The 27,723-nt window shown below is 38.3% G+C and overlaps 1 protein-coding gene across 5 annotated transcripts; it reads left to right on the top strand.

Annotated features, from left to right (window-relative positions):
• On the top strand, window positions 1-27,345 carry AgmNAT (Agmatine N-acetyltransferase). Of its 5 annotated transcripts, none has more exons than XM_073092457.1 (6): window positions 1-102; window positions 23,458-23,573; window positions 23,967-24,064; window positions 24,579-24,754; window positions 25,618-25,784; window positions 26,268-27,345. In XM_073092457.1, exons 2-6 carry the CDS (start codon window positions 23,479-23,481, stop codon window positions 26,467-26,469), a joined length of 738 nt encoding a protein of 245 aa, XP_072948558.1. In that variant the 5' UTR covers window positions 1-102; window positions 23,458-23,478; the 3' UTR covers window positions 26,470-27,345. The 5 variants fall into 5 exon arrangements, with proteins under 5 accessions (XP_072948558.1, XP_072948556.1, XP_072948555.1 ...); XM_073092455.1 differs by having other exon boundaries at window positions 1-106; XM_073092454.1 differs by lacking the exon at window positions 1-102 and adding an exon at window positions 8,833-9,111.
• The last annotated feature ends 378 nt before the right edge of the window (window positions 27,346-27,723 follow it).

Genomic DNA, 27,723 nt, shown 5'->3' with positions numbered 1-27,723 from the left:
GTAATATTTTGGTTAAAGTTAGTAGTGCATTTATAAATATTAGTGTTGTGGGTTAAAATAGTGCTTGAACTACAAGGTCGACTAGATAAAAAACCGGTTTAAGTATGTAAGTTTATCTTATTTAAGTATAAGTTAAAACTACCATATTTACCATAAGCATAGGCCATAAGGTGATGGAAAATTGTACTAACTGACTAATAAGTGTGCCTTAGACATAAGTGGAATTTTTTTAAACGGACTAATGTAAAAACACTTTAAAAAGTGCCAAACTATTCAAGGCAATATTGACTATCGTGTAATTACCGTAAATTCCGCGAGATGTCAGTAGTGTCAATGTCGGAGTGAGCGGAGATTTAAGGCTATAAGTTTGATTCAAATGCATTTTTTTTTCATATTTTTAACAGATGTGGTGTCGTTTGAATTGTCTAAATTGTGGGAGTAATAATATATGCTATATTTTTGGCAGTTTTTGTTCTTATAATAATTATGATGTTATTACCTGTTCTTTTAAAATTACATTTTGTGAAAATTTATGGAGTTTCTTGCGCCATTTTTCTCCATACTTTTCGAAGCGATGGTAGTTTGTTGAAGTTCAAAAAAATATTAACAAAAAATATAACAGACCTCTATGTCACTACAAAGTAAAAAATAATTAAAATAAATGTTGGTTTAGTTTGAAGGTGGTAGAACCCTTTGTGGTTCGACTCCGGCGGCACCACCGCCACACCTATTTCAACCTAATAACAGCAGTGTTAAGCGCTGCTGTGTTCCGGTTTGAAGGGTGTGGTAAGGGAGACAGACTTTTCCGAGGCGTTCCAGCTTAGTCCTCAGGGGTAGCAGCGCATCTGTGGCCGACCTCAGGTAGGAATATCTAATCCTATCTGGGGTTGATTACAGATGTCCATGGGCGGCAGTAGCCACTTACCATCAGGTGGACTGCATGCTCGTCTGCTACTCTTATATTATAAAAAAAAAAAAAAAAAAAAAAATAGTACATAGTTTTGAAGTCCGCGCTCAATACATTTCGATTGATAGCGGCGTAAACAGCGAAAAAATACCGGCCAAATTGAGAACCACCTCCTTTTTGAAGTCGGTGAAAAAGAGTTCTATATGAATCAATTTTAAATAAATGATATTCGAATTTGAATATATGAAATAACTATTTCGTATCTTGTTAAATGATCGTAATTATAGTGAATTAAGTGCACTATTTCTAGAAATAGACGTTCCGTGAGTCACGATAGAGAGCAGACTGCGGTGTTGGAAAACATTGGGAAAATAAATAACATGTGACGTCAGCACTGGCTGGAAAATAATAAAATTAGCACACATGTTGAGATTGAAGTATACGTGTTTGCAGAAGATGGTAGAACCCTTTGAAGTTCGGTAGGTAGCATCGCCACACCTATTTAATAGCAGCAGTGTTAAACGCTGCTGTATTCTGGTTTGAGGGATGTGGTAAGAGACGAGGTATTCCAGCTTAGTTCTTAGAAGTAGTAACGCAACTGTGACCGACCTCAAATAGGAACTTAATGTTAGTGGTTGATTACAGTATCATGAGCGGCAGTACCCACCATAGTAGGAATAGAAGTAGCAAAGATAAATGTAGTCCACCTGAGGATACTTACCATAGTAAAAAAAGCAGTACACCTGATTTTAGGTCACTGCCGTATGGACATCTGTAACCAACTTCATATAGAACAGGTTCTACCTGAAACAACTCTTAACTAAAGTCGCCTCATATGTAACTCAATCATCCACAACTTCAAGTCCCAAATTTGTCATATTTTTGAAGACCTGCATGGCAGAGTGGTCACGGGTTTGATCCGGGTTTGATCCGGGTTTAATCCAGAGAATCTGAATGATGAATTTAGATATCAGTTCTGAGTCCAGATCTGTGTCTCGTCTTTGTATGTCCATGGCACCCACGACAAGTGAGTAGAGAGTGTCTTTAAAGATTTCTTGACACCATTACCCAGACAAACAATCAGTAATTATTAATAGACACGTAAAACAATCTAGATCATTTCCTGAAATACAACAATGATTTATGACTGACAAATAGACCGAGATAGAAATAAACTGAGACCGAGAAACCGAGAGTAGGTCATTGACTTACAGGTAAAAATGAAATTTCAATCAGAATTGAGGATGACCAAATAACTCATTGGAGTATCATTTACGTCATATTTTCTATAATATTGGGGTAGCAAGTGATCCAGTCCATCTGATGGTAAGTGGCTACTGCTGCATGGACATCTGTAATCAACCCAAGATAAGATTCCCACTAGAGGTTGGCTGCAAATGCGTTGATATCTAAAAGAAATGCCTCGGAAAATTATGTTTCCCTTACCACATGCGCTTAACACTGCTGTTATAACAGAAATAGGTGTAGTGGTGCCACCAGAATTGAACCACAGCGGAGTCAAGTTCTGAAGGTGGTAGAACCCTTTGTGGTTCGACTCCGGCGGCACCACCGTCACACCTATTTCTGCCTAATAATAGCAGTGTTAGGCGCTGCTGTGTTCCGGTTTGAAGGGTGTGGTAAGGGAGACATACTTTTCCGAGGCGGTCCAGCTTAGTCCTCAGGGGTAGCGGCGCATCTATGGCCGACCTCAGGTAGGAATATATAATCCTATCTGGGGTTGATTACAGATGTCCATAAGCAGCAGTAGCCACTTACCATCAGGTGGATTGGATGTCCGTCTGCTACTCCAATATTATAAAAAAAAGTCAAACTTCAGAAAAGTGCCTATGTTTATATGTATTTTTTTAGGCATTCCAGCTTAGGCCTCAAGGGTTACGCCGCATATACTGTCGACCTCAGGTAGGAAACTAATCTTACCTGGGGTTGATTACTGATGTCCATGGGCGGCAGTAGCCTCTTACTATCTGGTGGACTGTATGCTCGGCTGCTACTCCTATATTATAAAAAAATCTTTAAACCAGAACACAGCAGCGCTACTGTTATTTATGCCAAGTACTACCGGCTTGTCCAAGGTAATTGTGACTCCGAAGTCCGAATGGGTCACAAAGGAAATGAACGCCCAACCCACATTCAGAAACGTTGACTTTTGGAACCATTTCAATGTTTCCCAAAGATTCCGGCTCAAAATTTAATTTATTTACAAACACGAGTCATTGTTTCTCTTCCTTTGTTACTGAATTCAGATGAAATAATTGGTCAAATGCGAGTCAAACTAGTCCTCAGCGGTAGCGGCACATATGTGATCGACCCTAGGTAGGAATCTAATTTTATCTGGATTGATTACCGATGTCTACGGGCGGCAGTAGCCACTTACCATCCGGTCAACTGCATGCTCGTCTGCTACGCCTATTATAAAAAAATCTACAATCTTCAAAATAATTTTTCGAATTCTATTTTGGTCTGATTTAACGGGGTAATAAAATGAAGAACATCTGTTCGTTCGCAATTTTATTGTTTTATCATCATTGTTTAATCTTTATCACACAGCTGGGTATGTGTCACACGGTTTAGGTCATATTCCACCCTTGGCTAAGTGCAGATTGCTAGACTTCACATACCTTATTTTTTTTTAGGAAACTCTCAAATTTGTTCCTAACGATGTTTTCCTTCACCGTTAAAGTAAGTAGGTTTCAAGGTGGTAGGATCCTCTGTGGTTCGACTCCGGATGGACCAGGGGTTGACCTACTTCTGCCTAACAACAGTGTTAAGCACTGCTGTGTTTTGGTTTGAAGGGTGTGATAAGAGCCATGCTTATGCGAGGCATTCTCTCAGATAGGAACTCTAATCTTATCTGGGGTTGATTACACGTGTCCATAAGCGACAGTAGCTACTTACCATCAGATGGACAGCATGTTTTTTTACTTCTGTTATTTTATTTTAATGACCAAACATTGTTGTGTTAAAAGCTCATAATAAATTTTATACCTTCGTTTCGAAGTAACTATAAGAAAGCCATAAAATAAATTATCATTTTCTTCGAATTCGAATTGACTTTCCTTATCGACTTGGCAAAAACATCTAATGTAATAAAAAGTTCTACCCATGTTACATTTTGGTTGATACCAAGAATTGTTATTTTGAAAAATTCCTTTCATGTACGAGACACTATATAAAAATTGCACACGTTTTTTTTTATTTCACGCTAAAACTAATATGTATATTCTTAAATCTATATGTTAATCTTTAGTGGTACGACTCCGGCGCCACCGTCACACCTATTTCTACCTAATAAAAGCAGTGTAGCGCTAAGGGAGACATACTTCTCCGAGGCATACTTAGTCCTCAGGGGTAGCGGCGCATCTGTGGCCGTCCTCAATTAGGAATGTAATATTATTTGGAGTTGATTACAGATGTTCATGGGAGGTAGTAGCCATTTACCATCAAGTGGACTGCATGCTCACCTGCTACTCTTATATTATAAAAAAAAAGATTGTTTGCTATTTTAATATTATAAAAAAAAGTTTTTCTATAATGTCTAACGTCACTTAATATCTAAAGGCGTAAGGGATGAGAGATTAGTATGAAAATCTCGACAATGTCTAGCCCTATATCTCAGCTCAAAACTAATCGCCTTCGCATTCTGTTGGAAACGATAAAGTGCCAAATTGCGTAATTGGTAACAGATGGCTGGCAACACAACGGTGCTTATCATTATTGACGTGGGTAGTGTTGCCAGCGTTTGGGGTAAAAGTGAGACTTGCCATTTTAACGGTTGTCAGTAATTAAATCATTTCTTTATTGAATTGTTTGATTTTTTTCTTTTTTTTTTGGTTCTAAGATGAACTCGTTTTTTTATGAATAAGCTGGGTATTATAGAAAATACGGACAGCGTTGTTACACCTGAGGACTAAGTTGAAATCCCTTGAATAAGTGTATCTCTCTTACCACACTTAAAACTAGAACACAGCAGCGATACACTGCTGTTTTATGTAGAAATAAGAGTGGCGGTGGTGCCTCTGGAGTTGAACCAAGAAGGCTTCTTCAAGATTAGATTAATATTTGCTATACGCGAATATCTTTTGCCGTACGAAGTCAAATAATATCAAATTGAATTAAATATTCAAAAGTTTTAAGTCATGTAATTTTGTTTTTCCTAGTCTCCCAGAAACATCTTTCATTTCATACCCTTAATGTTGGAGTGAATAAAAACTAATTGAACCGCCATCTTGAGGCGGATACCATATTGGATTTAGAGTGACGTCACTAAGCCATCTATAATTCAGTCATCCAAACCAATCGTGTAAGCAAAATTTCAGCTCTATTGTTTTTTGTTAAATGATTTGGAATTCAGTTGCAAGTTCACTCTCACATCAGTGGCGGACTAATTCGACGTTTTTTTTCTCCGTCTGATACACATTTCATGGATTGTTTGGTTCTGGTTCTTTTTCTATCAAATGTGCTTGGAGGCCCCCCAGGTTCGGAGGCCCCCATACATACATACATACGAACTGACAATGAAAATTAAATAAAAGCTTTTATTTATAGGAATGTCCCGATTTAATCAATCGTATTGTCACAATACACGTCAAACCATAGCGCCGTCATTTAGTCATCGAAGCTCAATGGGGCAATGGCCAGATATATTACACTGCCAATTAGAAGTAGGCCGCTTCTTGTAGGGAAGTGGGATTATTTGGTATCTGTGGCAATGTACCATAATTGTACTGGTGACTAAATAAAGTGTGTTATTGTAACAATACAAAAATTTAGAAAAATTACATATTAATTATCACTTGCTTAAACGGCCAAGCCTTGCTTAAACGGCAAAGGAAAATATCGTGAGGAAACCTGCATACCTGAGAAATCTTTAAAAATTATGTTTTCCAAAGGTATGTGAAGTATACCAATTCGCACTTGGCTAGCGCGGTGGACTATGGCCTTTTACTACGAAAGGAGATGGCATAAAGTGGTATGCAGTTCACCTGATGGTAAGTAACTACTGCTGCCCATATAAATTTGTAATCAACCCCAGAAAATATTAGATTCCTACTTGAGGTTGGCCACAGATGCACCGCTCGCTACCTTTGAGGACTTAAGCCTCGGATACTCTTCCTAACCTCACCCTCAAACCAAAACACAGCAGCGCCTAACACTGCTGTTATCAGGCCGAAATAGGTGTGGATGTAGTCCCTCAGGAATAGAACTACAAACTATGGCGGGTACTTTACGCTCCTCCCACACACATCGTCGTCCTTCCCGAGGTTACTTGCTGGACGGTTCGAGCTCCCACTCTTGCCGCCCGCAACCCCGAAGTCTTCTCGTAGTCGCTTCTTACGACAGACAGGGGATACCGTAGCCCTATTTTAGTCCCGAGACTACAGAGACAGTGGCCTAAGGCCTACTCACTTAAGAGATCTCTGCCTAGCTTTCGAACAGAAATGCTTTGATGATATATCCATTTAATGACTAGCGTCACACCAAAACGTCAAACGCATAAACAAGTACTTAGCTACTTATACGTAACAACGTCAAATTATTATAATTTATCTCCTTACTATTAATTTTGAGTGCGTTTCGACGGCACGTGAATGCAGTCTTGGCGTGTAAGCAGATATGTAGATGCCAAAAACCGTATGTTATCGTAAATATGGCGTTCTTTGTTGTTGCGACTTGTTGATTTGTTTATATCCGATAAAGTTTAAGTGTCAGGTCTAAAACAAGGCTAAAATAGATTCAAAAGAGACGTTTGGTGTTATAATTATATTTCACACTTTTATCTTCTTTAGTATGCGTGGCATACGAGTATATTGTAGTAGGTACGGTGTGTTTGTATTTGTGGCAAAAGCGAAACTTCCTAAAATTATCACCATTGTACAATCCTTACTAATATTATAAATCCGAAAGTAACTCTGTCTGTCTGTCCGTCTGTCTGGTTGTCTCTTCTTCACGCCTAAACCACTGAACCGATTTTAATGAAATTTTGTACAAAGATAGTCTGAAACCCGAGAAAGGATATACAATAGTTTTTATCCCGGAAATCCCACGGGAACTAGGGATGGCAATCTAAGATTGATTAATCGGAGAATAGATCTTTTGGACCAAAAAAATAGATTATTTTAATAGATATTAGTAAGGATTAAATCGTAAACTATGCATTTGATCAAGTGATGATCTTTAGCAAAGTTGTTGTCCGTGAGCCCACGAAGGTTCCAGAGTTGGTACGACCAATTTTCGCCAGATGGCGCCTGCCGTTCCAATGAAGGTATGAATTTTCAGTTTTATGATTCGTAGTATGTCATATTATTTTCTTTTAAACGCGGGCGAAGCCGCGGGTAAAAACTAGTATTCTATAAATGAAGATTTTTCTATGTTATATTTTCTTGTATTCTCATTCTATAATATAGAAATAGCAAACAAGCATAGAGTTAACTTGATGATAAGTCGCTATTGACACTCTCGGACATCTGTAATCAAAGATAGGATTGAAGACTGGTAGACCACAGATGCGTCGCTACTTGCTAGCTTCCACCCTTTAAGGGCTAAGTTAGAATGCCTAGAAAAAATCTCGTTCCCCTACCTTGCTCTTCAAACAAGAACACAGCAGAGTTTAACAGTGCTGTTGCATTTTTTATCTGTTTTATTCTACGTACTAATCCCAGACCGTAGGTAGGTATCGTCAGATCTTTATAAGAAGTAATATATGCAAAGTTTATGTACGAAAAATAAAGAGAAAAGTAAGGCGTTTAAAAACTATAGTCAGACTTAGATTTTATAATTTAGTTTTAACACGTTCGCTGCGTAAAAAAAAACAGTAACTTTCAGCTAGTGCGACGGCAGTCCAAAAATGCATCCACTTGACTTTCTTATTGTGCGTGGCAGGCCTTTTCGACCCGACACCTCTGGGTGGTATTGAAGCCCTATTATCTTAGTCAAGGCGCATTTTACATTATAAATTTTTATACTTTTAAAATCCTCATGAATCACTTGTCTATACATTAGTCCCGCCCCTGGCTCCTCCAAATAGAAAATGAGAAATTAGCAATCGAAAATGTCTGGTCGATAAGGCCCGATACCGCACTAGAGTGTAATTTTTGTAGTGATGGGATAGTAAAAGAAAAGAAAATGTCGAGTCATTAATTTTATTAAATTTTAATAAACACAAGCCGAGCCTTTTTAATGTGTTACACATAAGTCAAAAATAGTAATTATAAAGGTAGACCAAAATTTTATATAATTACAAAGATTTTTCTTAGGGATTTCGAAATATGAACCACCGTATTCTTCTTCTTTATCACTATCGTTTTCTAGTACTATTTTGTTTTTACGATGCGCCATTGTAACGAAGCTTGCAGGAAACCGAGTAGCTCGAGCGCGTCCTCCTCTCGAAGCTAGCACAACACTACTGGCGGCTCAACGCGTACGCATCTGCACAGTGCGGCAACAGGTCGCGAGCGGTCATCCACCAAAACAGGCCTGCCCCCGCACTGAGATAACTTTTTTTACGTTCTATGCGGCGGAGGTCGAAAAAGGCCTGCCGTAAAAATACCCAAGAAACAGGTTTCGCACTAGCGAGAAAGACCTATTTTTCCTGTGCGCATATTAGTTTGGCACCGCGTCGGGCCGATTGTGGGTGAACCGCAGTGAACGTGTTAAAATGCCAGCTGTTTAAATCATAGACAATTCGTGTTTATTTTATCGTGTAAAGAATTTAAATGTACAGACATAATACAAGTACATTATAATAAATATGGCGACTGTATATTACACTCGTGCCAGAGATAACAACCCAACAATAACAATGTTTAAAACTAACCGCGCAGAGCGTCACTCGTCGACTTTTCCTCAAATTGCAAAACACGCCGTCCATCTTTATTTACACATTTCCCGCGCTTATTAGGCGGCAGTTAGCGATCGCGCGTAGGCGTGACCGCATTGTACCGAATACCTATTATTGGTACAAAATACCTGTTATTATTACTAAGATACGCTATAAAGTTATTTATCGTACAGTGATCCGTTGTAACTATTTATGATGTGTAATAAATACGTAATACTAATGTTATGTTATTTGATTGAAAATGTTGATTAATTTTGTACTCGGCAGTGTAAATGAGTGAGATGCAAACATTTGATGTTTGATCATAATAAACGGATTGAATGAATTGTTACGGAAAAGTAAATAGGTACTATTTTTGTTTTATGTTTACGTTTTAACTTCTTACTAATATTGATACTTAACATTTCGTTTTAACTAACAATTTTTAACTAACACGTTTGATGTCATTAATGAGTATTAACTACCTGGTGACTAAATAGGAACACTTCCTGTGTAAATTTAGGTGTAACGACTTTGTTCTTTTTCATTTGTTTCACAGTTATTTTGTTTATTATCATAATTGTATGATTATTGAATCATGCATGTATGTATGCATGCTGTGGTCATAAAGGATTGTTGATTTATTTCCAGTTCCATTCTTATACTTTTTTGATGAGTAAAAAGAAATTGACAATTTGTTATTACAAAATACAGATAAATGTATTAAACTGCTTATTTCTTACAAAACAGATTTAAACATTTATTTTTCCAAAACTTAACCATGGAAATTGGAACCTTCTAAACCATGTTTAACGAGACTTCCAATCAAACATAAAAGATATACCACCGACAAAACTATTTTTAATTTCAAGAATACTTTGAAATCCCGCGTAAATAATTGAAAAATGGATCATAAGACACTCTCCCTCGTCATAAAGATGATTACAAGCAATATATCATGCGAAACTGTGAGCCAAGCAGGAGTAATATTAATGGCGGACGGATGGCAGGGCTTGGCAAAACATCTCCAGATCTTATCGGATGCAAGAATAGAATGGAACACACCCATCGTTAGAACGAGACAAAAGAGAGATTTAACTTTTTCTCTCCAAGGTTTTACAACTTTCCAATGCTTAGGCATTAACATGAAACCCACTATGTTTAAAATTAATTAAAGATAAAATACAATAATGTATTTTAAAGACTTTGTCTAAGGTAATTTATCACAACATGCAAGTTGTTTAAAACGGTTTAGTTATTCTTACAATTACATATTATTGGTCACAAATATAAAGACACTTTAAAAGAAAAGAGATAGAAACTATACTTGTCATTTAAAATAAAAAACTTGAATTTTAATTTGAATTTATACTTATATGCAATTTACAGGCGTTTTTTTAATACTAAAAAGTTTTTTTAATACATCCTCAAGGAAGTGCATATAGCATAATTGGTTCGTCATAAGGGCGTCGCCATATTGAATTTCAAGTCACATCACTAATTTAATCGTGCATTGTCATCCAAATTACACATGTATGCAAAAATTGTATAATGCATTATCATCCAATTGTATATACGAAATGTATACTAAATTTCAAATTAATCGGAAACCGGGAAGTGGGTCACTTGCAAGATTGACCCTCACATACATATAAACTAACAAAGCCAATTTAATACAAGCTTTTAAACAAAATAACTCAGATTTTAACAAAAAGTTGTTAGGGCAAATTTTAGAACAATGAAAAATGCAGTTAACTCATTGGTGTCGGCTTTTCCGCCTTTTACACATCACCTCTCGCTCATACGTTCTAGTCACGTAGACAGCGCACCTGTCAAACACATGTCAAACTACGTCATTTTCGCGCGTTATTTTGCGGCCTGAAATCTGAAGGAATAATGGTATTAATTCGGCACTACTGAGTGTTATTTATTGAAAAAAATATCGGTCCGATTTTCGTAAGGACTGATTTTCCCCACTTATTGTACCATTTTTATTGCCTGTAGTGACTGAAAAAAAAAATGGTAAACCTCTTTACAATTGGGATTGTATAAAATGTTCGAATATTTACTTTTTTAACATAACATTGAAGAAGCAATTGAGCATGAAGTTCACCTGATCGCAATTGGTCAGTGCTGACCATGGACATCTGTAATGAACTCCATAAATAATAGAGGTCTCCTAAAAACGATCACCAAGTCGTTGCTTATCGCTCATAAGGTCTAAGATCGAACTCATGTGTAATTCAGGCACCATCCACACTCATTCACCGAACCTCAGAAATGAGTAACGCTACAAATCGATGTGACAGTGGTACCACCCAGGTTCTACCATGCTGCTCCATAACCTCGTGATGGTATAATGTACCATTTCTGCCACCCATCACTATAACATAAATTTCCGTGACGTTTAATTTCGTTTACGATTTATTATATAAAGACTTGGCTCTCATTTTGGTTTCCAAAAATGTGCGGCAAGCGGTCTGGGTGTTAAAAAGTAATTTGTTTGGTTTTGGTTTTGACGTGAACCATTTTTTACTTGTCTGGCAAGAAAATCTGCTATAAAAAGGTACTCTCTGGCGGAAATTTAAAATCAGTAACACTAATAACTGGATGGGATACACAGATATTTGTAACTATAATAGTGTAAATTATATATAAGAATATTTATAAAATAAAATATACAATAACAGCACACAAACGCATACACACTTATTTCTTCACATTTAGTTAAGGTTTAAAATTATGTATTTTTTTTAAATATCAAGTCTGTTTGTTAAATAAGACACTGTATGAAGTCTCGGTGGATGAGCGGGGTACCTGTAGCACAGGTCTAGAACCAAGTACATGGTTCTTGCGACTCTGTTAGAATCAATGGAACATTTTTATTTTTTATTTCATATTCATTATATCTTTATACATGTCTACGACCATAGAATTTTCATTGAAGTATTTTGTTTTTGGACACGTAATATTTTTAAAACCATAATACAAGAATACAGCTGCTTCGATAGCCGCACTTATAATAAAACAAAACAAAAATGCTAGAATTTTTCCAATATAAAATTGTACAAGATTCAATCGGCGATTGACCTCAACCTTGGTACAATACCCCAGTGGTACAATTAACTGTATAACCTCGTTGCTTGGGACAAAGAAACCATTTGGGTAAATCTCTAAATGTATTACCGTTGCCAACACAAGATCATTTTAATTCTATCACATCTTCGTATTTACAAACAAACGCTTTATTAATGTATGTGTGGATGACTGAATTACATATGAGGTGATCTTAGTTCTCAAGAGTGGCAACGTATCTGTGATCGGTTTCAGGTAGAACTCGCTCTTGTCCCTGTAGTACCGGGACCAGAATAGGGCTAGGGTATCCTCTACCTGTCGTAAGAGGCGACTAAAAGGGGCTTTCGGGGTTGCGGGCGGCAAGCGTGGGAGCTCAAACCGTCCAGCAAGCGACCCCGGGACGGACAGCGGTTTGTGTGGTCGCATATCGCTGTAATCACCAGAGGATCTGAGAGGAGCGTAAATTGCTCCCCCCAGGGCAGAGCCCGATAGAAGGGCATCGCGTTATTAGGACTCCGGTTGTGTTCCGTTGGAGATCCCGAAGTTCTCCACTAAACGCTGAGGACGGCCACCGGGGGAGGTTTTAGTGCGGTAATAATCCCACATAACCCGGCGTCACTCCCATGGCGTCGGTTACCGTTTAAATGTTTCCCCCTCGTCAAAAAAAAAGGTAGAACTCTCTCTATATGGAGTTGGTTATGGAAGTCCATGGAAGGGAATGCCTACATGCCATCAGGAGGACTAAACGCTCGTTTTCTACTTCAACCTTAGGTATATAGAATATAACCTTGCAGGAAATCACCACTTACCATCAAGTCATTTGCCTGCCCACCTTCAAGTGTTACGGCCTTATTAAGAATAAACCTTAGTCGATTATAAACCTATTGTAACTTCGATTAAACTAAAAAAAATATCTCGTTTTCGTTATCCAACTTTTAAGCATAGCTAAACTGTGAGTATTGCTAAAGGTGTTTTGGGCTAGCACGTCAGAAGAATATCTTCTCAGGTAAAAGCACAAATAGTATTAAAGTACATTACACTTCGTTGCACTTCGGGCATTCTACTAGACGACGATACAGATTTGAATTATCTGCGTGATCAAAATCAGATGATAAATCAAATCTAAAAATAACACAGAACATGGTATCTCCATAGCGATGTCCGACGAATCAAAACAAAGGAGATCTTTTATCAAGTCGCTAAATATCTTCATAACATGATTATTTTACATGGTTTAAATCCAAGCTCACATGATTAGGTAAGGTCTTCACACGGTAGACTATGGCCTAATCAGTCTCATACTGTGAGACCCGAGCCCAGCAGTGTAAATGTAATGCAACTGTAGCAGCAGCGATTGTAACCGATTGACGATGATGATTTTTGACTATGACTATTATCAGAATTAGAAAACATACCTATTAATCCATGCATAATTGGTCGAGGGGATCAGGACAGTAAAAGTAAAGTTAATCTTTCACAAAATCACCGTCTACTGACTTTGTTGACACACGAAATCATCGGAAATTACGTTCTAGCAAAACACGTGAGCCGTGTGCAACACGGTCATTTCTGATTGTTGTCATAATAATCCAAAAACATTACGGCCCTACTCAGTGTTTAAGGTTCCCTTAGTGTTCTAGATCCTTTTAAAATTGAACACTAACGTCATCTAGCAAATTCTCTCTATACACAGATCCTATTATGTTAGAAATAGACTAAAACTTACCAATACGCACTTGACCAGCGCGGTAGACTATGGCCTAATCCTTCTCATTATGAGAATAGACCCGTGCCCAGCAGTGGGACAGTAAAGGGTGGATGATGAGACTAAAACTTTGGAACAATTGTAATTGTTAAATGTAAGTAAATTGAATTAATTTCATAATGCATCATAGCTATAGTATATGAAAACTTAAATAAGTAAGTATAAATAAATATTGTTATAATATATTATACCTATTTCTTTTTATTTATACCTTCTTGAGGTAATCTTAAAAACAACTGAACCGTTTTTAATGCAGTATTCAGACTGTTCATTTAAATGAGGTACATTTTAGGGACAATGTATCTACCTCCAATCTCCTTACTATCCATGGAATCATTGGCATTAGACAATGTGTAGATAAATATCATAGATTAGTAAAGATTACTCACTCCTAACAAGAAAATGTACCCAGTTTTGAGAATTGAAATAGTTGCGTAAAAAAAGTTTTGCCACGTCTCCGTGCTAAAATATCCTTAAAATATTTGAAATAATTATTTATTTATTACGTAAATTACGCAGTATTAGTTATTTATTCGTAAATTTTCTCTAAAAATGTTTTTATTTGTCAAGAATTAAAAAAAAGAAATTACTAAAATAAGCCGTTTATGGCTTCATTAAATTTCTAGGCGGCGAAGTATCTTTACCTACTAATCTATGATAAATATTAAAAATGTGTCTGGTAAATACGTATAAGATTGGATTAAATAGTCAATTTCAAATTTAGTTTAAGGACAGACAGGTTCTTGACGTAGTTTTTATATCTCAATCAAATAGGTATATTTAAAAATACGATGATAACTTCAAACGAAATAAACTCATAAGTTTATAAAACTTGTAATAATTTTGTTAAAAATATATTTAGTTAAGATGTAATTTATCACGAATGGAAAAGTATGAAATAAGTATAAGACTTTTATTAATAACTATTTAAGTGCATACAGCATACAGCATTCTGTTTTTATTAATACTTATTTAAAGCTTATTTTCAGGTGTCGAGCGCTTTGTTGCAATGATCAGGAAGACCGTAAAGTCTTTTTGCTAATGAAAAACATTACTTAACTATTAAAGAAATTTAAAATCATCAAAATAATTTTCATCTTTCTCGTGTCTATAACATCACGATCGAAGTGCAAGAAATCTGTGAAAATGTACCTAAATAAACTAATTAACTTTTACTAGGAGATTTTTTATATCGCCACATCTTCTTATTGCAGCGAAATCAAATATAAAACTACCTATAGTTTTCAAATGTAACTATAACTTTTAAAGTATAATAAATATAATTAAAATTTTACAAGTACTTTTTACGTGACAGACAAACAGACCAACAACAGTCTTACAATATTAATATTTAAAGCAACACACCAATTTAATACACGTATAAAATTTAGAAATTAAAAGTATAAGTATGTATTTGTGGACCTATAAAGTTTTCAGTTCATATATATATAATATATATATATTTTAAATGGTGTTTTACGGCCTTGGCTTTTTGTCTTTCAGACTAACTTTATTGTACTTTCATTATTATAGTTCAAATATAAATGAAGACTTCTAAAGTAACCGTAGACTTCTGGAGTATTTTTATTACGTTAACTACTTAATAGAGGGCAATGTATTTTTGCATCGGACAGTCTATTTCCAATGCGTTTTCGTAAAACAGCATAGATACGTAAGATTTGAAGGCTAAAACTAACGATTGAATTATTTACATTAATCGTAAAAGTATTAAAAATACTTACTTACCCGTTCAAAATCATTGTAATCACATTGGTCACAGTGAAACTATTTCTGAACGTGAAAAAAAAACAATAAAACACTGTAATATTAGAGCGGGAACGCGCGCTATTTTTAAAATCGCGCGAGCGACCGATGCGCGCCGGCTTCGTTTCGCATTTGAACTGAGAGTGTTCCCGTGACAGAGAATTTGGTTTTGGGAAACGCGAAATGGGACAGTGACTGGGTCCTCGTTTGTTTGGGGTGAACAAACGGTCGTCCCAAATGATGTATGTAGGTATATTTGACTGAAAATTGAGCCTTTTTACGTTTACGTGCTTTCTCGATTTTTGGTGGGTTTACTTGTGTATTTTCAGAGATTTTGTTTCTGATCTGAGAATAAACTGTTTGTGCGTTACAGCTGTGCAACGCTGTTGTGTTCTGGTTTGAAGTGTGTGGTGAAAAAAGGCGTTGCAAGTTGCAAGACAAATATCCGACTCCAGGTAAGACTTTTTTCTTATAATATAGGAGTAGCAGACGTGCATGCAGTCCACTTGATGGTAAGTGCCTCCTGCCGCCCATGGACATCTGTAATCAACTCCAGACAGGATTAGATATTCCTACCTGAGGTCGGCCACAGGACTAAGCTGGAAAGCGTCGGAAAAGTCTGTCTCCCTTACCACACCCTTCAAAACGGAACAGCAGCGCCTAACCCTGCTGTTATTAGGTAGAAATAGGTGTGGCGGTGGTGCAGCCGGAGTCGAACCACAAATGGTTCTACCACCTTCATACTGACTTCATTCACTTTTAATTGGGGTTGACTGTTAAGAATATGTTAATCTCGGATATACCACTGGGATGCGGCTATTTTAAAACATCTCCCAGATAATCATCAAGGAGATCTCATTGCCATATTTTTGGTAAAACCATAGGTTCTACTCCGGATGTACCACTACTTATTCTGCGTTATGGTTATAACTAGTGTGGTTACACTAGTTTGAAGTGTGTAGTAAGAGAAATATTTAAGTTAACACGAAGCATTTAACTTTGTGTTCAGGCTAGCAATGCATCCGTAGCCGCCCTTAGCTTATGCTAATCCAATCTGAGATTGATTACAGAATACAAGTTTTCGCTTACTGTAACCACTTACCATCACGTGGAATGCATGCTCGTTAACTTCTTCTATATTATAAAAAAAACCTTTTTTTCTGTTATCGAGGGGGAAACTACAAACGGTACCCGGTGTCATGGGAGCGACATAGATTTATGTGGGATTCTTACCGCACTAAAACCTCCCAAGTGGCCGTCCTCGGCCCTGTGTATTGTATTGTAAATCCGGGATCTCCAGAGGAAAACAATCGGAGTCCTCTTAGCGCGTTGCCCCGTCGGGCTCCGCCCTGGTGAGCATGACGTTCGCATCTGACTACAGGCAGTGGATACTGGATACTGTAGCCCTGTTGTTCCTGCTACTGGGACATATAAAAAAATCTATTACTTAGCATGTTTCCAAAACTATCGTCAACAATTCCACAGTACCTATAGACTCCTCACTACCAACCATAAGTACACCTGATCAAATTCGCGGAAACTAAACGTTTATTTATTTTCGTGCGCGCTCTCTGCGCATGTTTTTCGTACAGATTTAGTTCGTACAGTGAATCACTGTTATGTAGTGGATTGAAGTGTATTGTGTACATCATAATAGTAACAGAAGGTCCCAAACCTGTCTTGGTTTGAAGGTAGAGCCCTTCGTGGTTTGACTCCGTCGACATTACCGCCACACCTATTTCTGCCTATTAACAGCTGTGTTAAGCGCTACTGTGTTCTGGTTTGAATGGTGTAGTGAGATATACTTTTCCGAGGCGTTCCAGCTTAGTCCTAATGGGTAGTCCTAACGCATCTGTGGCTGATCTGTTATTTCTCTTATTTTATCTGACATTGGTTCCAGATGTCCTTGAGCGGCAGTAGCCACTTATCATCAGATGGATTGTATGATCCTGTGTTCCTTCATTTACATCTGACGGTAAGCGGCAGTAGCAATATTGCCTAAGGTTAGTCATAACTACTCTCCTTCCCGTAGACTTAGATATTTTTCCTAAAGATTAAGTAAATTGAGACTCCTCATTGTCTTTTATCACACTAACAGAAGATGGTGCTGAGGTTGAACCAAGAAGATTCTTCCCCTGTTTATTCTTTGGAGTTTTACGTCTTAACTAGTATATGTATATAATATTTAATCAGTAATAAGGTAGAAGGGCTAACTGATAGGAAATAGTCACCTAAATTTTAATATTTGCACCACCAAAGAGATCGTTCTAGGCATTTTGAAGAGTCCCAATGTTCTGGAAATACCTTGGGAGGAAGTTCATTCCCCATCTTGAGCGCACGCGATAAAAAATCACGATACAAGTCGTTAAACCTTATCGAGAGCCGAAAATAACCCACGGAGCCAAATGGAGTACTTACACTTGAAGAACATAAGGCACCGACGTCACACAAAATTTGGGTGTACAAAATACTTAATCGGTAGGAATTTGTATGTTATTTTTACCTGTTATCCTTTTTATGTCCCAAATCTCAGTGCTGGGCATATCCCCTCACAATTAGAACTTTGTCAAAGGGAGATCTCCTTGTGAGCTACAAGATCATGCCCGTGTCCCTGTAGTCCCGAGAATAGAATAGGGCTTTGGTATCCCCTGCCTGGCGTAAGGGGCGACTAAAAGGGGACTTCCGGGGTTGCAGACGGTAAGAGTGGGAACTCGAACCGTCCAGCAAGCAATCCCGGGAAGGGCGGCGGTATGTGTGGTCGCATCCCGTCGTGACGTGGGGAAAAAAAGTGTAGGAATAGTAAATAGTGTGGGAGGAGCAAAAAGTGCTCCCCCCCCAGGGCAGAGCTCGATCGGGGCATCGCGCTTGGAGGACTCCGGTTGTGTTCCGTCAGAGATCCCGGAGTTCTCCAACAAGCGTTGAGGACAGCCACCGGGGAGGTTTTAGTGCGGTAAGAATCCAACATAACCACATACCACATACCTTTTGAAGGTTTCCCCTCGTGAACAAAAAAGGAGCGGCTGTGCTCCAACTGTCTCGTTTCGGAGCTTGTGTATATGCGAGATATTTAGAAAACTTCGATAGCGTGATTCAGAATACTCGTGGCGCCATCTCTTGCCGAGTAGCGGGAGGTCGCCATAGAACCAGTATGGTTCAACCGAGGAGGTACCACCGCCACACCTGTTCCCGTGCATCAGTTTTGCGTTTCGGTGGAAGGGTGTGGACTGACTTACATATGAGGCGTTAGTCCTCAGGAGTGGCAACTGTGATCAGCTTCAGGTAGAACCTGAATATAGGAGTAGCAGTCGAGCATGCAGTCCACCTGATAGTAAGTGGCTACTGTCGTCCATGGACATCTGTAATCAACCCCAGATAGGATTAGATATTCCTACCTGAGGTCGGCCACAGATGCGCCGCTACCCCTGAGGACTAAGCTGGAACGCCTCGGAAAAGTCTGTCTCACTTACCACACCCTTCAAACCGGAACACAGGAACGCCTAACACTGCTGTTATTAGGTAGAAATAAAACCTGTTAGCGTGAAGCAGTTCTGCGTACCGGTGGAAGGGACTGACTTACATATGAGGAGTCCTCAGGAGTGGCAACTGTGATCGGCTTCAGGTAGAACCTGTTCTATATGCTTCACAGGGACGTCTTACCCCCCGGGCGCACATATATTGCGGCAATGTCAACATAAGGGCGGTGGGCAGGATTCGGGTCCCGAGGATCTTTGCCCGGGCAGATTCTCAGGTGCCCCCTGGATTTATAATATTTATTTATAATAATATAAGGTTATTTAAAACATTATAATATAATGAACAAGTATCAAAAATGGACCAACCCCACTGTTAAGTGGGTGGTTCGGTACTTATCGCGTCGTTATACCGAGCGGACGGTCGGCCCCCTGATGGTCGGGGGTCGCCAGCCCTGGGAGCTCCCGCGGAAGCGGGCGCCCCGTAGGTGGTCGATCGTGTCTGTTCTATATGGAGTTGGTTACAGAAGTCCACACAGTGACTTACCATCAGATGGATTGCATGCTCATATGCCCCTTCAGTTTGTAAGAAAAGATTTTATTTTCTTTCGTTTGTAGAGACACAAATGAAAATTACACTTCCTTGTCGCATTTTCAAAAATAATGGACGTCCTGACCTAAAATTTTCAGTTTATTTATTGCTCTGAGGCTAAGAGTTTCCTGAAAATAAACTGTTACTTCTTAATTCGCTGATATTTTTGTAAAAATCTTTGAACCCTTTGTCGTATAAATTCAGGGAAGATGTGTTTTTGGTTTTTTATTAGGATTTGTGGTTGACTCAGACCAAAAAAGACAGATGTAGACATTTTGAAAATATTGAGGAGTAAATTTTATCGAATGGCGAGTGTTTTAAAAGCTTAAAGTAACAAAAAAGCATGTTCACCTGACGCTCATGGACATCTGTAATCAACCCCAGATAAGATTAGATTCCCACCCGAAGTCGGCCAGAAATGCGTCGTTACCCCGGAGAACTAATCAGGTATGTCTTGGATAAGTATGTCTCTTACCACACTTCAAGCTAGAACACATCAGCGCTTACCCCTGCTGTTATAACAGAAATAAGTGTGGCGGTGCTGCCGTTAGAGTCCACAGAGTGTCCCATCACGAACTACTGTTAATAATAAATAGACCATTCAAAGCATTGTAGGGTGGTCCTCAGAGGTAGCGGCGCATCTGTAGCCGACCTCAGGTAGGAATATGTAATCTTATCTGGAGTTGATTGCAGATGTCCATGGGCTGCAGTAGTCACTTACCATCAGGTGGACTGCAAGCTCGTTTGCTACTCCTATATTATAAAAAAGGTGTGGCGGTGGTGCCGGACTTGAACCACAGAGGGTTCTACCACCTATAGAAACACTGTTATTATATAGACCAATATGTAATCAAATGAACCCATGATTAATATTGGAGCTGTTGTATGAGATATCTAAAGATAATTCTTATGAAGGCCAATAAAGCTCAATCAAGATATGATTGATTTAATGAATATCGATTTTGATTGAGTGTTTGCACTGTTTCCACTATTAAGCTTATCACGGCATATAGCAGATTAAATAGCGGTGATTGGTTCGTGATTGAAGGTGATTCCCATGCTGGAGTCCAAGGTTCGAATCCCAGACATGTCTGTTTTTGATAGTTATGTGTGTAAAATGACTCTAATGAAGAAAGATAGTTTAGTATAGACAGAGCAAGGTATAGAAGTTGTTTTGCAACGCCATCTAGCGACGACTTGAAACAACAAAAAAATCTGTTACTGATCTGTTAAATGGCGTCGAAGTTTATCTATACTAATATTATAAAGAGGAAAACTTTGTTTGTTTGTGTGATTGTAATGAGTAGGTTCAAAAAGTTCTGGACCGATTTTAAAAATTCTGTCACCACTCGAAAGCTACGTTATCCATGAGTAACATAGGCTATATTTTATATGAAATATATTTAATAAATAAATTTTGAGGCGGTACAAAGTTTGCCGGGTCAGCTAGTCTCAAATAAATATAAAACAATTTTATTTAATAGACGTTCTGTGCCCTGCGGTTACACCCGAGTTTAAAAGTGTATGTAGTTTGAAAATTTTATAGGTTTATTTTGCGGAACCCTAATTATTTTTCTTCAAAAACCAAGCCTAATTTACTCCTTATAACATCATCTAACTACTAGTGAAAGCACCGTCAAAATCGGTTCAGTCGTTTCGGAGATTAGCCAGAACAAACGGACAGACAGACAGACAAAAAAATATATATTCGTATATTTTCATATGTATTTTTATTATAATAGAAGAGTAGTAGACAAAGCATGCAGTCCACCTGATGGTAAGTGGCTACTGCTGCCCATGGACATCTGTAATCAACCCCAGATAAGATTAACCTACTGAGGTCGGCGAGATTCGCCGCTACCTCTGAAGACAAACTTGACATGACTTGGAAAAGTATTTCTCTTACCACACCCTTCAAACCAGAACACAGCAGTGCTTAACAAGTTAACACTGCTGTTATAACAGAAATAGGTGTGGCGGTGGTGCCGCCGGAGTTGAACCACAAAGGGTTCTAACACCTTCAAAAATAAGCAATTTGTAAAGAGTTTTTATTTTGGTTACAAACAGACACTTTAATTTTATTTATTTTTATACATAACATGTTTGATTACACATTATCTTATCTCATTTTGTCATGGAAACAATTGTAAATATACTCATCATCAGTTTTTGCGTATTTGTGTCCTATCACTATGATGATAAGAGCTATTATTAAATAATTGAATGAATTGATGATAAGATGAGGTTTATACGTAGTATTCATTGGTTTTCAATGCGCAAGAGTGGTTGTGTTTTTGGTATTGTGATTTAAATATAGGAGTTGCAGGTAAATATTAAGATGAACAATAACTGGCGTAGGTGGAATATAATTATGTGGTGGACATCTTGTTGCATTATAAGTAGTCTTATATATAAAATTCTCGTGTCACAATGTAAGTTACCGTACTCCTCCGAAACCAAAATCCAAAAAAAAGAGAAACCACTGAGTTTCTTACCGGATCTTCTCAGTAGAGGTCGCGTTCCGATCCGGTAGTAGTTTAAGAAAAATATTGTAACTGACAATTTGTAAGTGTCGCCGTTGGCCTATACAAAATAAATACATTTCATTTCATTTCAAAGAGTTACAAACCTATTAAAGCGACGTACTATTTGTCTTAAAACTTTTATATGATGGGAAGAACCTAGCTGTGGTGTGTCGCATCTCAATCGAGGGGTCCGGGGTCTATACAGGCACAGAAGTTATGTTCGTATTATAATTTAATTGTCACTTGTTTTAACGAGAAAAAACATCGTAAAAAAAACCTGTAAGCTTGTAAGATCTTTTAAAAAATGTTCTTAAAAGTATTTGAAGTCCACCAATACGCACTTGGCTAGCGCGGTGGACTGTGGGGTAATCCTTCTCTTCCAGAGAGGAGACCCGTGCCCAGCAGTGGGACGGAAACGGGTTGATGACATGCAGGGAAGACGTAGATATACCCAACAGTGGGAAAAAATGAGTTCATTACTTTATTTATCCCACTTTTGACTTACTGTCTACTGAGGACTAAGTTTAGACGCCTATGGTTGAGCGCATGTTCTGTATGCAAAAGTAGGTATAAGTGGAATCACTTTGTGGTCTTATTTCTACCACACAACATTCGTAGTGTTAAGAAAAGCAGTCAAACTACTTTAGAAAGGAATGCGTTTCACTTGTCACAAACAGGTAGTTACAGCTATATTCTGTTATATATGTTATGTATATGTTCTGTAAGGTCGTTTTATCATCTTGAATTCCCTTAACCATCAAATCCAATACTGTGACAGTGGCACCACATTCTTCAGAGCGGTTATTAGATGAACTATTGAGTGAGGAATTTTTTGAAATTATTTTTAATACTTAAACCTAGCGATAAGGCAGACGAATGGAAAGCAGTCACCGTCACCTATGGACATTTGCAAGGAATCGTCAATGCTTCGGCTGTGAGGGAGAGCTCTTTTTGCACATTTGAAGAGCTGCGGCATAGCGCTCCGGGAATACCTCAGGAGGAAGTTCATTCCACATCTTGCTCGTAGCAAGAACGTCCGTGCAAAACGAACCGTGGAGGAACCGCCACGAGTCCTGTTGGTGTGGATGGAACTTTATCCTTCGGCGAATGGTGTGATGGAGGAAAGTCGACGTAGATTTTTATTTTATATTTATATATTATACGAGCAGAGAACAGTGAGAAACTAGTGGTTAAGAAACTAGGCCTCTTGATCGAGGGGTACGAGGTTCAAATCCCAGGCAAGCACCTCTGATTTTTCAAAGTTATGTGCGTATTAGAAGTTAATTATTACTTGCTTAAACGGTGAAGGAAAACATCGTGAGGAAATCTGCATACCTGTGATATCTTAAAAATAAATTCAAAGGCATGTGAAGTCTACCAATTCGCTCTTGTCCAGCGCGGTGGACTATGGCCTAATCCTTCTCATTCTGAGAGGAGACCCGTACCCAGCAGTGGGACAGTAATAGGTATGATGGTGATATATTATGCGATTTTATGTATTTTTTCTTTTATTTAATTACAGATCTTGTCTTCATGATACAAGATGGCTTTAAGATGGGAAAGACCAGCAAATGTTCCCCGGGGACAAGTCTGGAGTAGATTTAAGGGCAGGGAACTGAACGGGAAAGCACCTAACATGTAAGTTATTTTTTTTTACCCAACAGCGGAGGGTAATGTTGTTCGAGCGTATGTATGTATGTGTCATTCTGTGTCACGCTGCAGCACAAACGACTTGACGGATTAATATATGAGGTGTTGTTGGATTCGTCTAATGTGGGAGTGACATAGACAGCCTTTTGGTTTTTATAATAAGTGTCTAGCTGTTTATTTCCTGTAAATTTTATTAACATTGAGAAAACTTCAATAGCGTGATTCAGAAAGCGCCATCTCTTGGCGAGTGGCGGAAAGACGCCACATAAACAGAAAGGGCGCTATATTTTGCTTTATCTTCTAAAAGCATTTAAGAAAGGACGCCATATTTCGATTTATTAAAATATGAAGATTTTCAAAATTGTGGGTTTATATTTTCAGGTATCAAATACGAGATATGGAGGAGACAGATCGGAAACAGTGTCTGGATATGATACAGGAGACGTTTTTACGAGATGAGCCCTTATGCGATATTTTAAGTAAGAATAACATAAAAAATTGTAATAAATTAGATGTGTAATTGCAATCTGTCATCAAAAATTTCAATCCCACTGGGCCCGGGTTTCTTTTCACAGAATCAAATCACAAAATAAAAAGGTACCTACACTTATTATTTTGTGGTGCGAATTGGTTCACTTCTTTGACAACTTTATTACAGTTTCAGTTGTGCAGGTTTCCTCACTATTATTTCCTTCGCTGATTGACAAATAATTTCTTATGCACGCATAATTTAATAAGTGAGAGATGCTTGTAAGGGATACGAACCTCGGATTCCAGAAGACTAAGTTGGAACGCCTCGTATATTGATAGCGGATTGTTGTGAAAAATTTTTTATCCTTAAGTATTTCTCCCTTACCCTGCAAACCAGAACCAGAATATACACCTGTTATAAACATACCCCTGTTATAACAGATATGTATGAGACAGTGTCTCCTGAGCTGAATCACAAAAGGTTTTACTTTCAAACCTAAAATGAAAATATCATTTTTCCAGACATACCTTCCGACCCGCCCTCAATAGCAACCATCAGGTCGAACTGGGAGGCCTTCGCAGACCAGGGCATCTGTATCGCGTGCTACACCGAGGTGGATGGAGAGCCCAGAGACCTGGTGGGCTTCAACATACTCCTCGTGAAGACTAAGGATGATGAGGAAGAGGATCTGGAGAAGGTGGGCTTATTTTGTAATTGGAGTTATAACTTCCACCAGCTAGGACTTGGAGGTACCACCGCCACATATATTTCTGTCTAATAACGGCAGTGCAGCGCTGCTGTGTTCTTGTTTGAAGTGGGGTAAGGACATACTTATCCGAGGCGTTCCAGCTTAGTCCTCAGGGGTAACGTATCTGTGGCCCATCTTAGATAGGAGTCTTATCTAATAGTAGCTACTGACCATCAGCACGTAAGGTTTTTTTATAGGAGTAGCAGACGAGCATGCAGTCCACCTGATGGTAAGGCTATTGCCGCCCATGGACATCTGTAATCAACCCCAGACAAGATAGATTCCTGATAAGCCACAGATGCGCCGTTACCCTAAGGTAGGGATGTTTTCCGAAAAAGATCGATTCTTGAATTAATTCGAATCGAAGTGTAATATCGATTTACAAAAAATGGGCTCAAAGAATCGCTTCTCCAAAAATCGATCTTCAATCTTTTCAGCTGGAAAGGGCGAAGATAGCGAAAAAAAGATCATCAGGACCAAAACAAGCACTAAAATACGTAGACGTCAGCCAAAGATGTCTGTAACACATTCAGTCAACTTCGAAAATCGAAGATCCATTACTGGCCTAATTCTTTAGGCCCAAAAATCGATTCTTCGATTAATGGATGTCAGATTGCCATCCCCACCCTGAGGACTAAACTGGAATGCTCGGATAAGTATGTCTCTTACTACACTTTAAACCAGAACACAGTAGCGCTACACAGCTGTTATAACATATAGGTATGGCGGTGGTGCCGCAGTCGAACCACAGAGCTCTACTACCTTCAATATCTCTAATCTATCCAGCTGGTTAATAGATCTAGTATTTCCAGGTGAAAGGCGAGCCCTGGAAGAAGCTGCTGAAGACCCTAACAGCAGCTGAGAACTTGGTGAATGTGTTCGAGCACTATGACGTGGATACGTACCTGACCTCGAGTGGTCTGACCGTCCTGCCTGAACATAGGGGACAGAATATCGGTGCTCGGTTGATTGAGGCTAGGTAATGACTGTTTTATAGTCTAGGTTTGAAAATTAGCAATTTGGGAAATCTGGAGTTGGAGTCTACAACGGAAATCTCGGGTTTAAATTTCAGAGCAATGATTTTTTTTTTAATATATGCTTGATAAGTGGCTACTGCCACTCTTGGGCCTCTGTAATGAACCCCAGATAAGATTAGATTCCTGCCTGGTTAGCAACAGATGCGCCGTTACTCCTGAGGACTAAATTGTAATGTTCGGAAAAATATGTCTCCTTTACCCTTACCCTTCAAACCAGAACACAGCAGCACTACACTGCTGTTATTAACAAATGCTATTAGAATCGAATTTCAAAGAGTTTTATCACCTTCAAAAGTCTCAGTTCCGAACTTGTATATATGCATCATGTTGAGAAAACTTCGATAGCGTGATTCAGAAAGCGCCATCTGTTGACGAGTTGCAGTAACTCGTCACTCGTTTACCTTCACAAATAACTTTTTCCACAGGAAACCCATCTGCAAAGCCTTCAACATCCACGCCGCCTGTACTGTGTTCACTGCGATAACCTCCCAGGTGCTAGCAGCTAAGTGTGGGTATGAGGTCCTCGCGGAGTTGGATTATAAAGACATGTTGAAACATGGTGTTGATCTGGAGGGGTCGACGACACCCTCGGCTTTTGTTATGGGGATTAAGTATGAGTTTAGTTGATAATGATGCGGTTAGAGTCCGCGCCAAACTTCTAGTCCGCTCTAAATAAAAATAAATCGCGTCGCAATAGAAAATTGTAGATATTGGCGGGACGAAGGCACCCGTCCGCTGCCCGCTCTCGCTCACGGGTACATAGCTGCGTTAGTGTGCACTTACGTTGCTACGGAGTATATGCTTGTAGTTGTGTTCGACTGCATTGGCTCTCTGATTGACACCTGCGCGCATTAACTTCAGAGCGGACTCGAAGTTTGGCGCGGAGTATACTAACATAAACTGACTGTAATTGTTTATATTTTGTGTTAGAAGCTTTCAAGACTCCGAAGGTAATTTCTGCCCTATAACTGTACTTACAGATCGCATTTGAGTGCGTCAGGGGCGCCACTTGTGATCTTAATGTTGGTTGTCAAAACTACCCAACCCAACCCCAAGAAGCAGAAGTTTTTAACAATTTTACCAATTTCTAACACATTACATAGATAATTAATATGTGAAAATTTAAAATGACAAATTTAACAATGAATAACATAAGATAAATAATAGATAAGGTTTTTGAAGTTTTAATTTGAAATTAATTAATTAATTTAATAAAAATTAAGGGTTGTGTTTGAAGGTGTATGTAAGTTCTTAGCAAAGATCCACGTTACTAACTAGTCTTCCAAAAATGTCACAAACATTGTTGTAATTATACATTTGTCAAAAAATGTCACAAAGTTTTATTACTAAACGTTGTTGTAAGCTTGTTGTAACTTAGTAAAAAAAATGTCACAAATATTTTTTATTAAAAATTATTATAAATACTGTTGTGAAAATATTTTATAATAAAATTATAAAATAAAACTATGTATATTTTGATACAAATAAATTTATTAAAAATCACACAGACATTTTATTCCTTACATCTACTGAATACTTCATATATTACTATATCATATATTATATAAATGCAGTAAAAGTCTCTAAAAGTCAATCAAAAACCCTTTCTGCGACCCACTTCCCACTGTTGGGATACGTTAGGCTTACCTGTCAATGATTTTGAGTATATTTCATGTTTTTGAAGCAAACGATAATGCAGTCCACCTGATATTAACATTCCTGGACACTCCATACGATTTAGGAGGCTTAAAAGTTACAAAAAAGGTTATTAGAGAGCGTCTTTATATTAATTAACTCTAAAAAAACCGTTTCGTCCCACTGCTGGCTGAGCAAGAAAAAAATTAGAGAGCGTCAGATATTAAATGACACCAAACGAAGTTT

The sequence above is a fragment of the Epargyreus clarus genome, unplaced genomic scaffold, assembly GCF_041222505.1.
Source record: "Epargyreus clarus isolate Ecla_fem2 unplaced genomic scaffold, WU_Ecla_fem_2.2 ptg000036l, whole genome shotgun sequence".
In the NCBI taxonomy this organism is placed as follows: Eukaryota; Metazoa; Arthropoda; class Insecta; order Lepidoptera; family Hesperiidae; genus Epargyreus; species Epargyreus clarus.
This window is presented reverse-complemented; position numbering and strand designations above follow the sequence as displayed.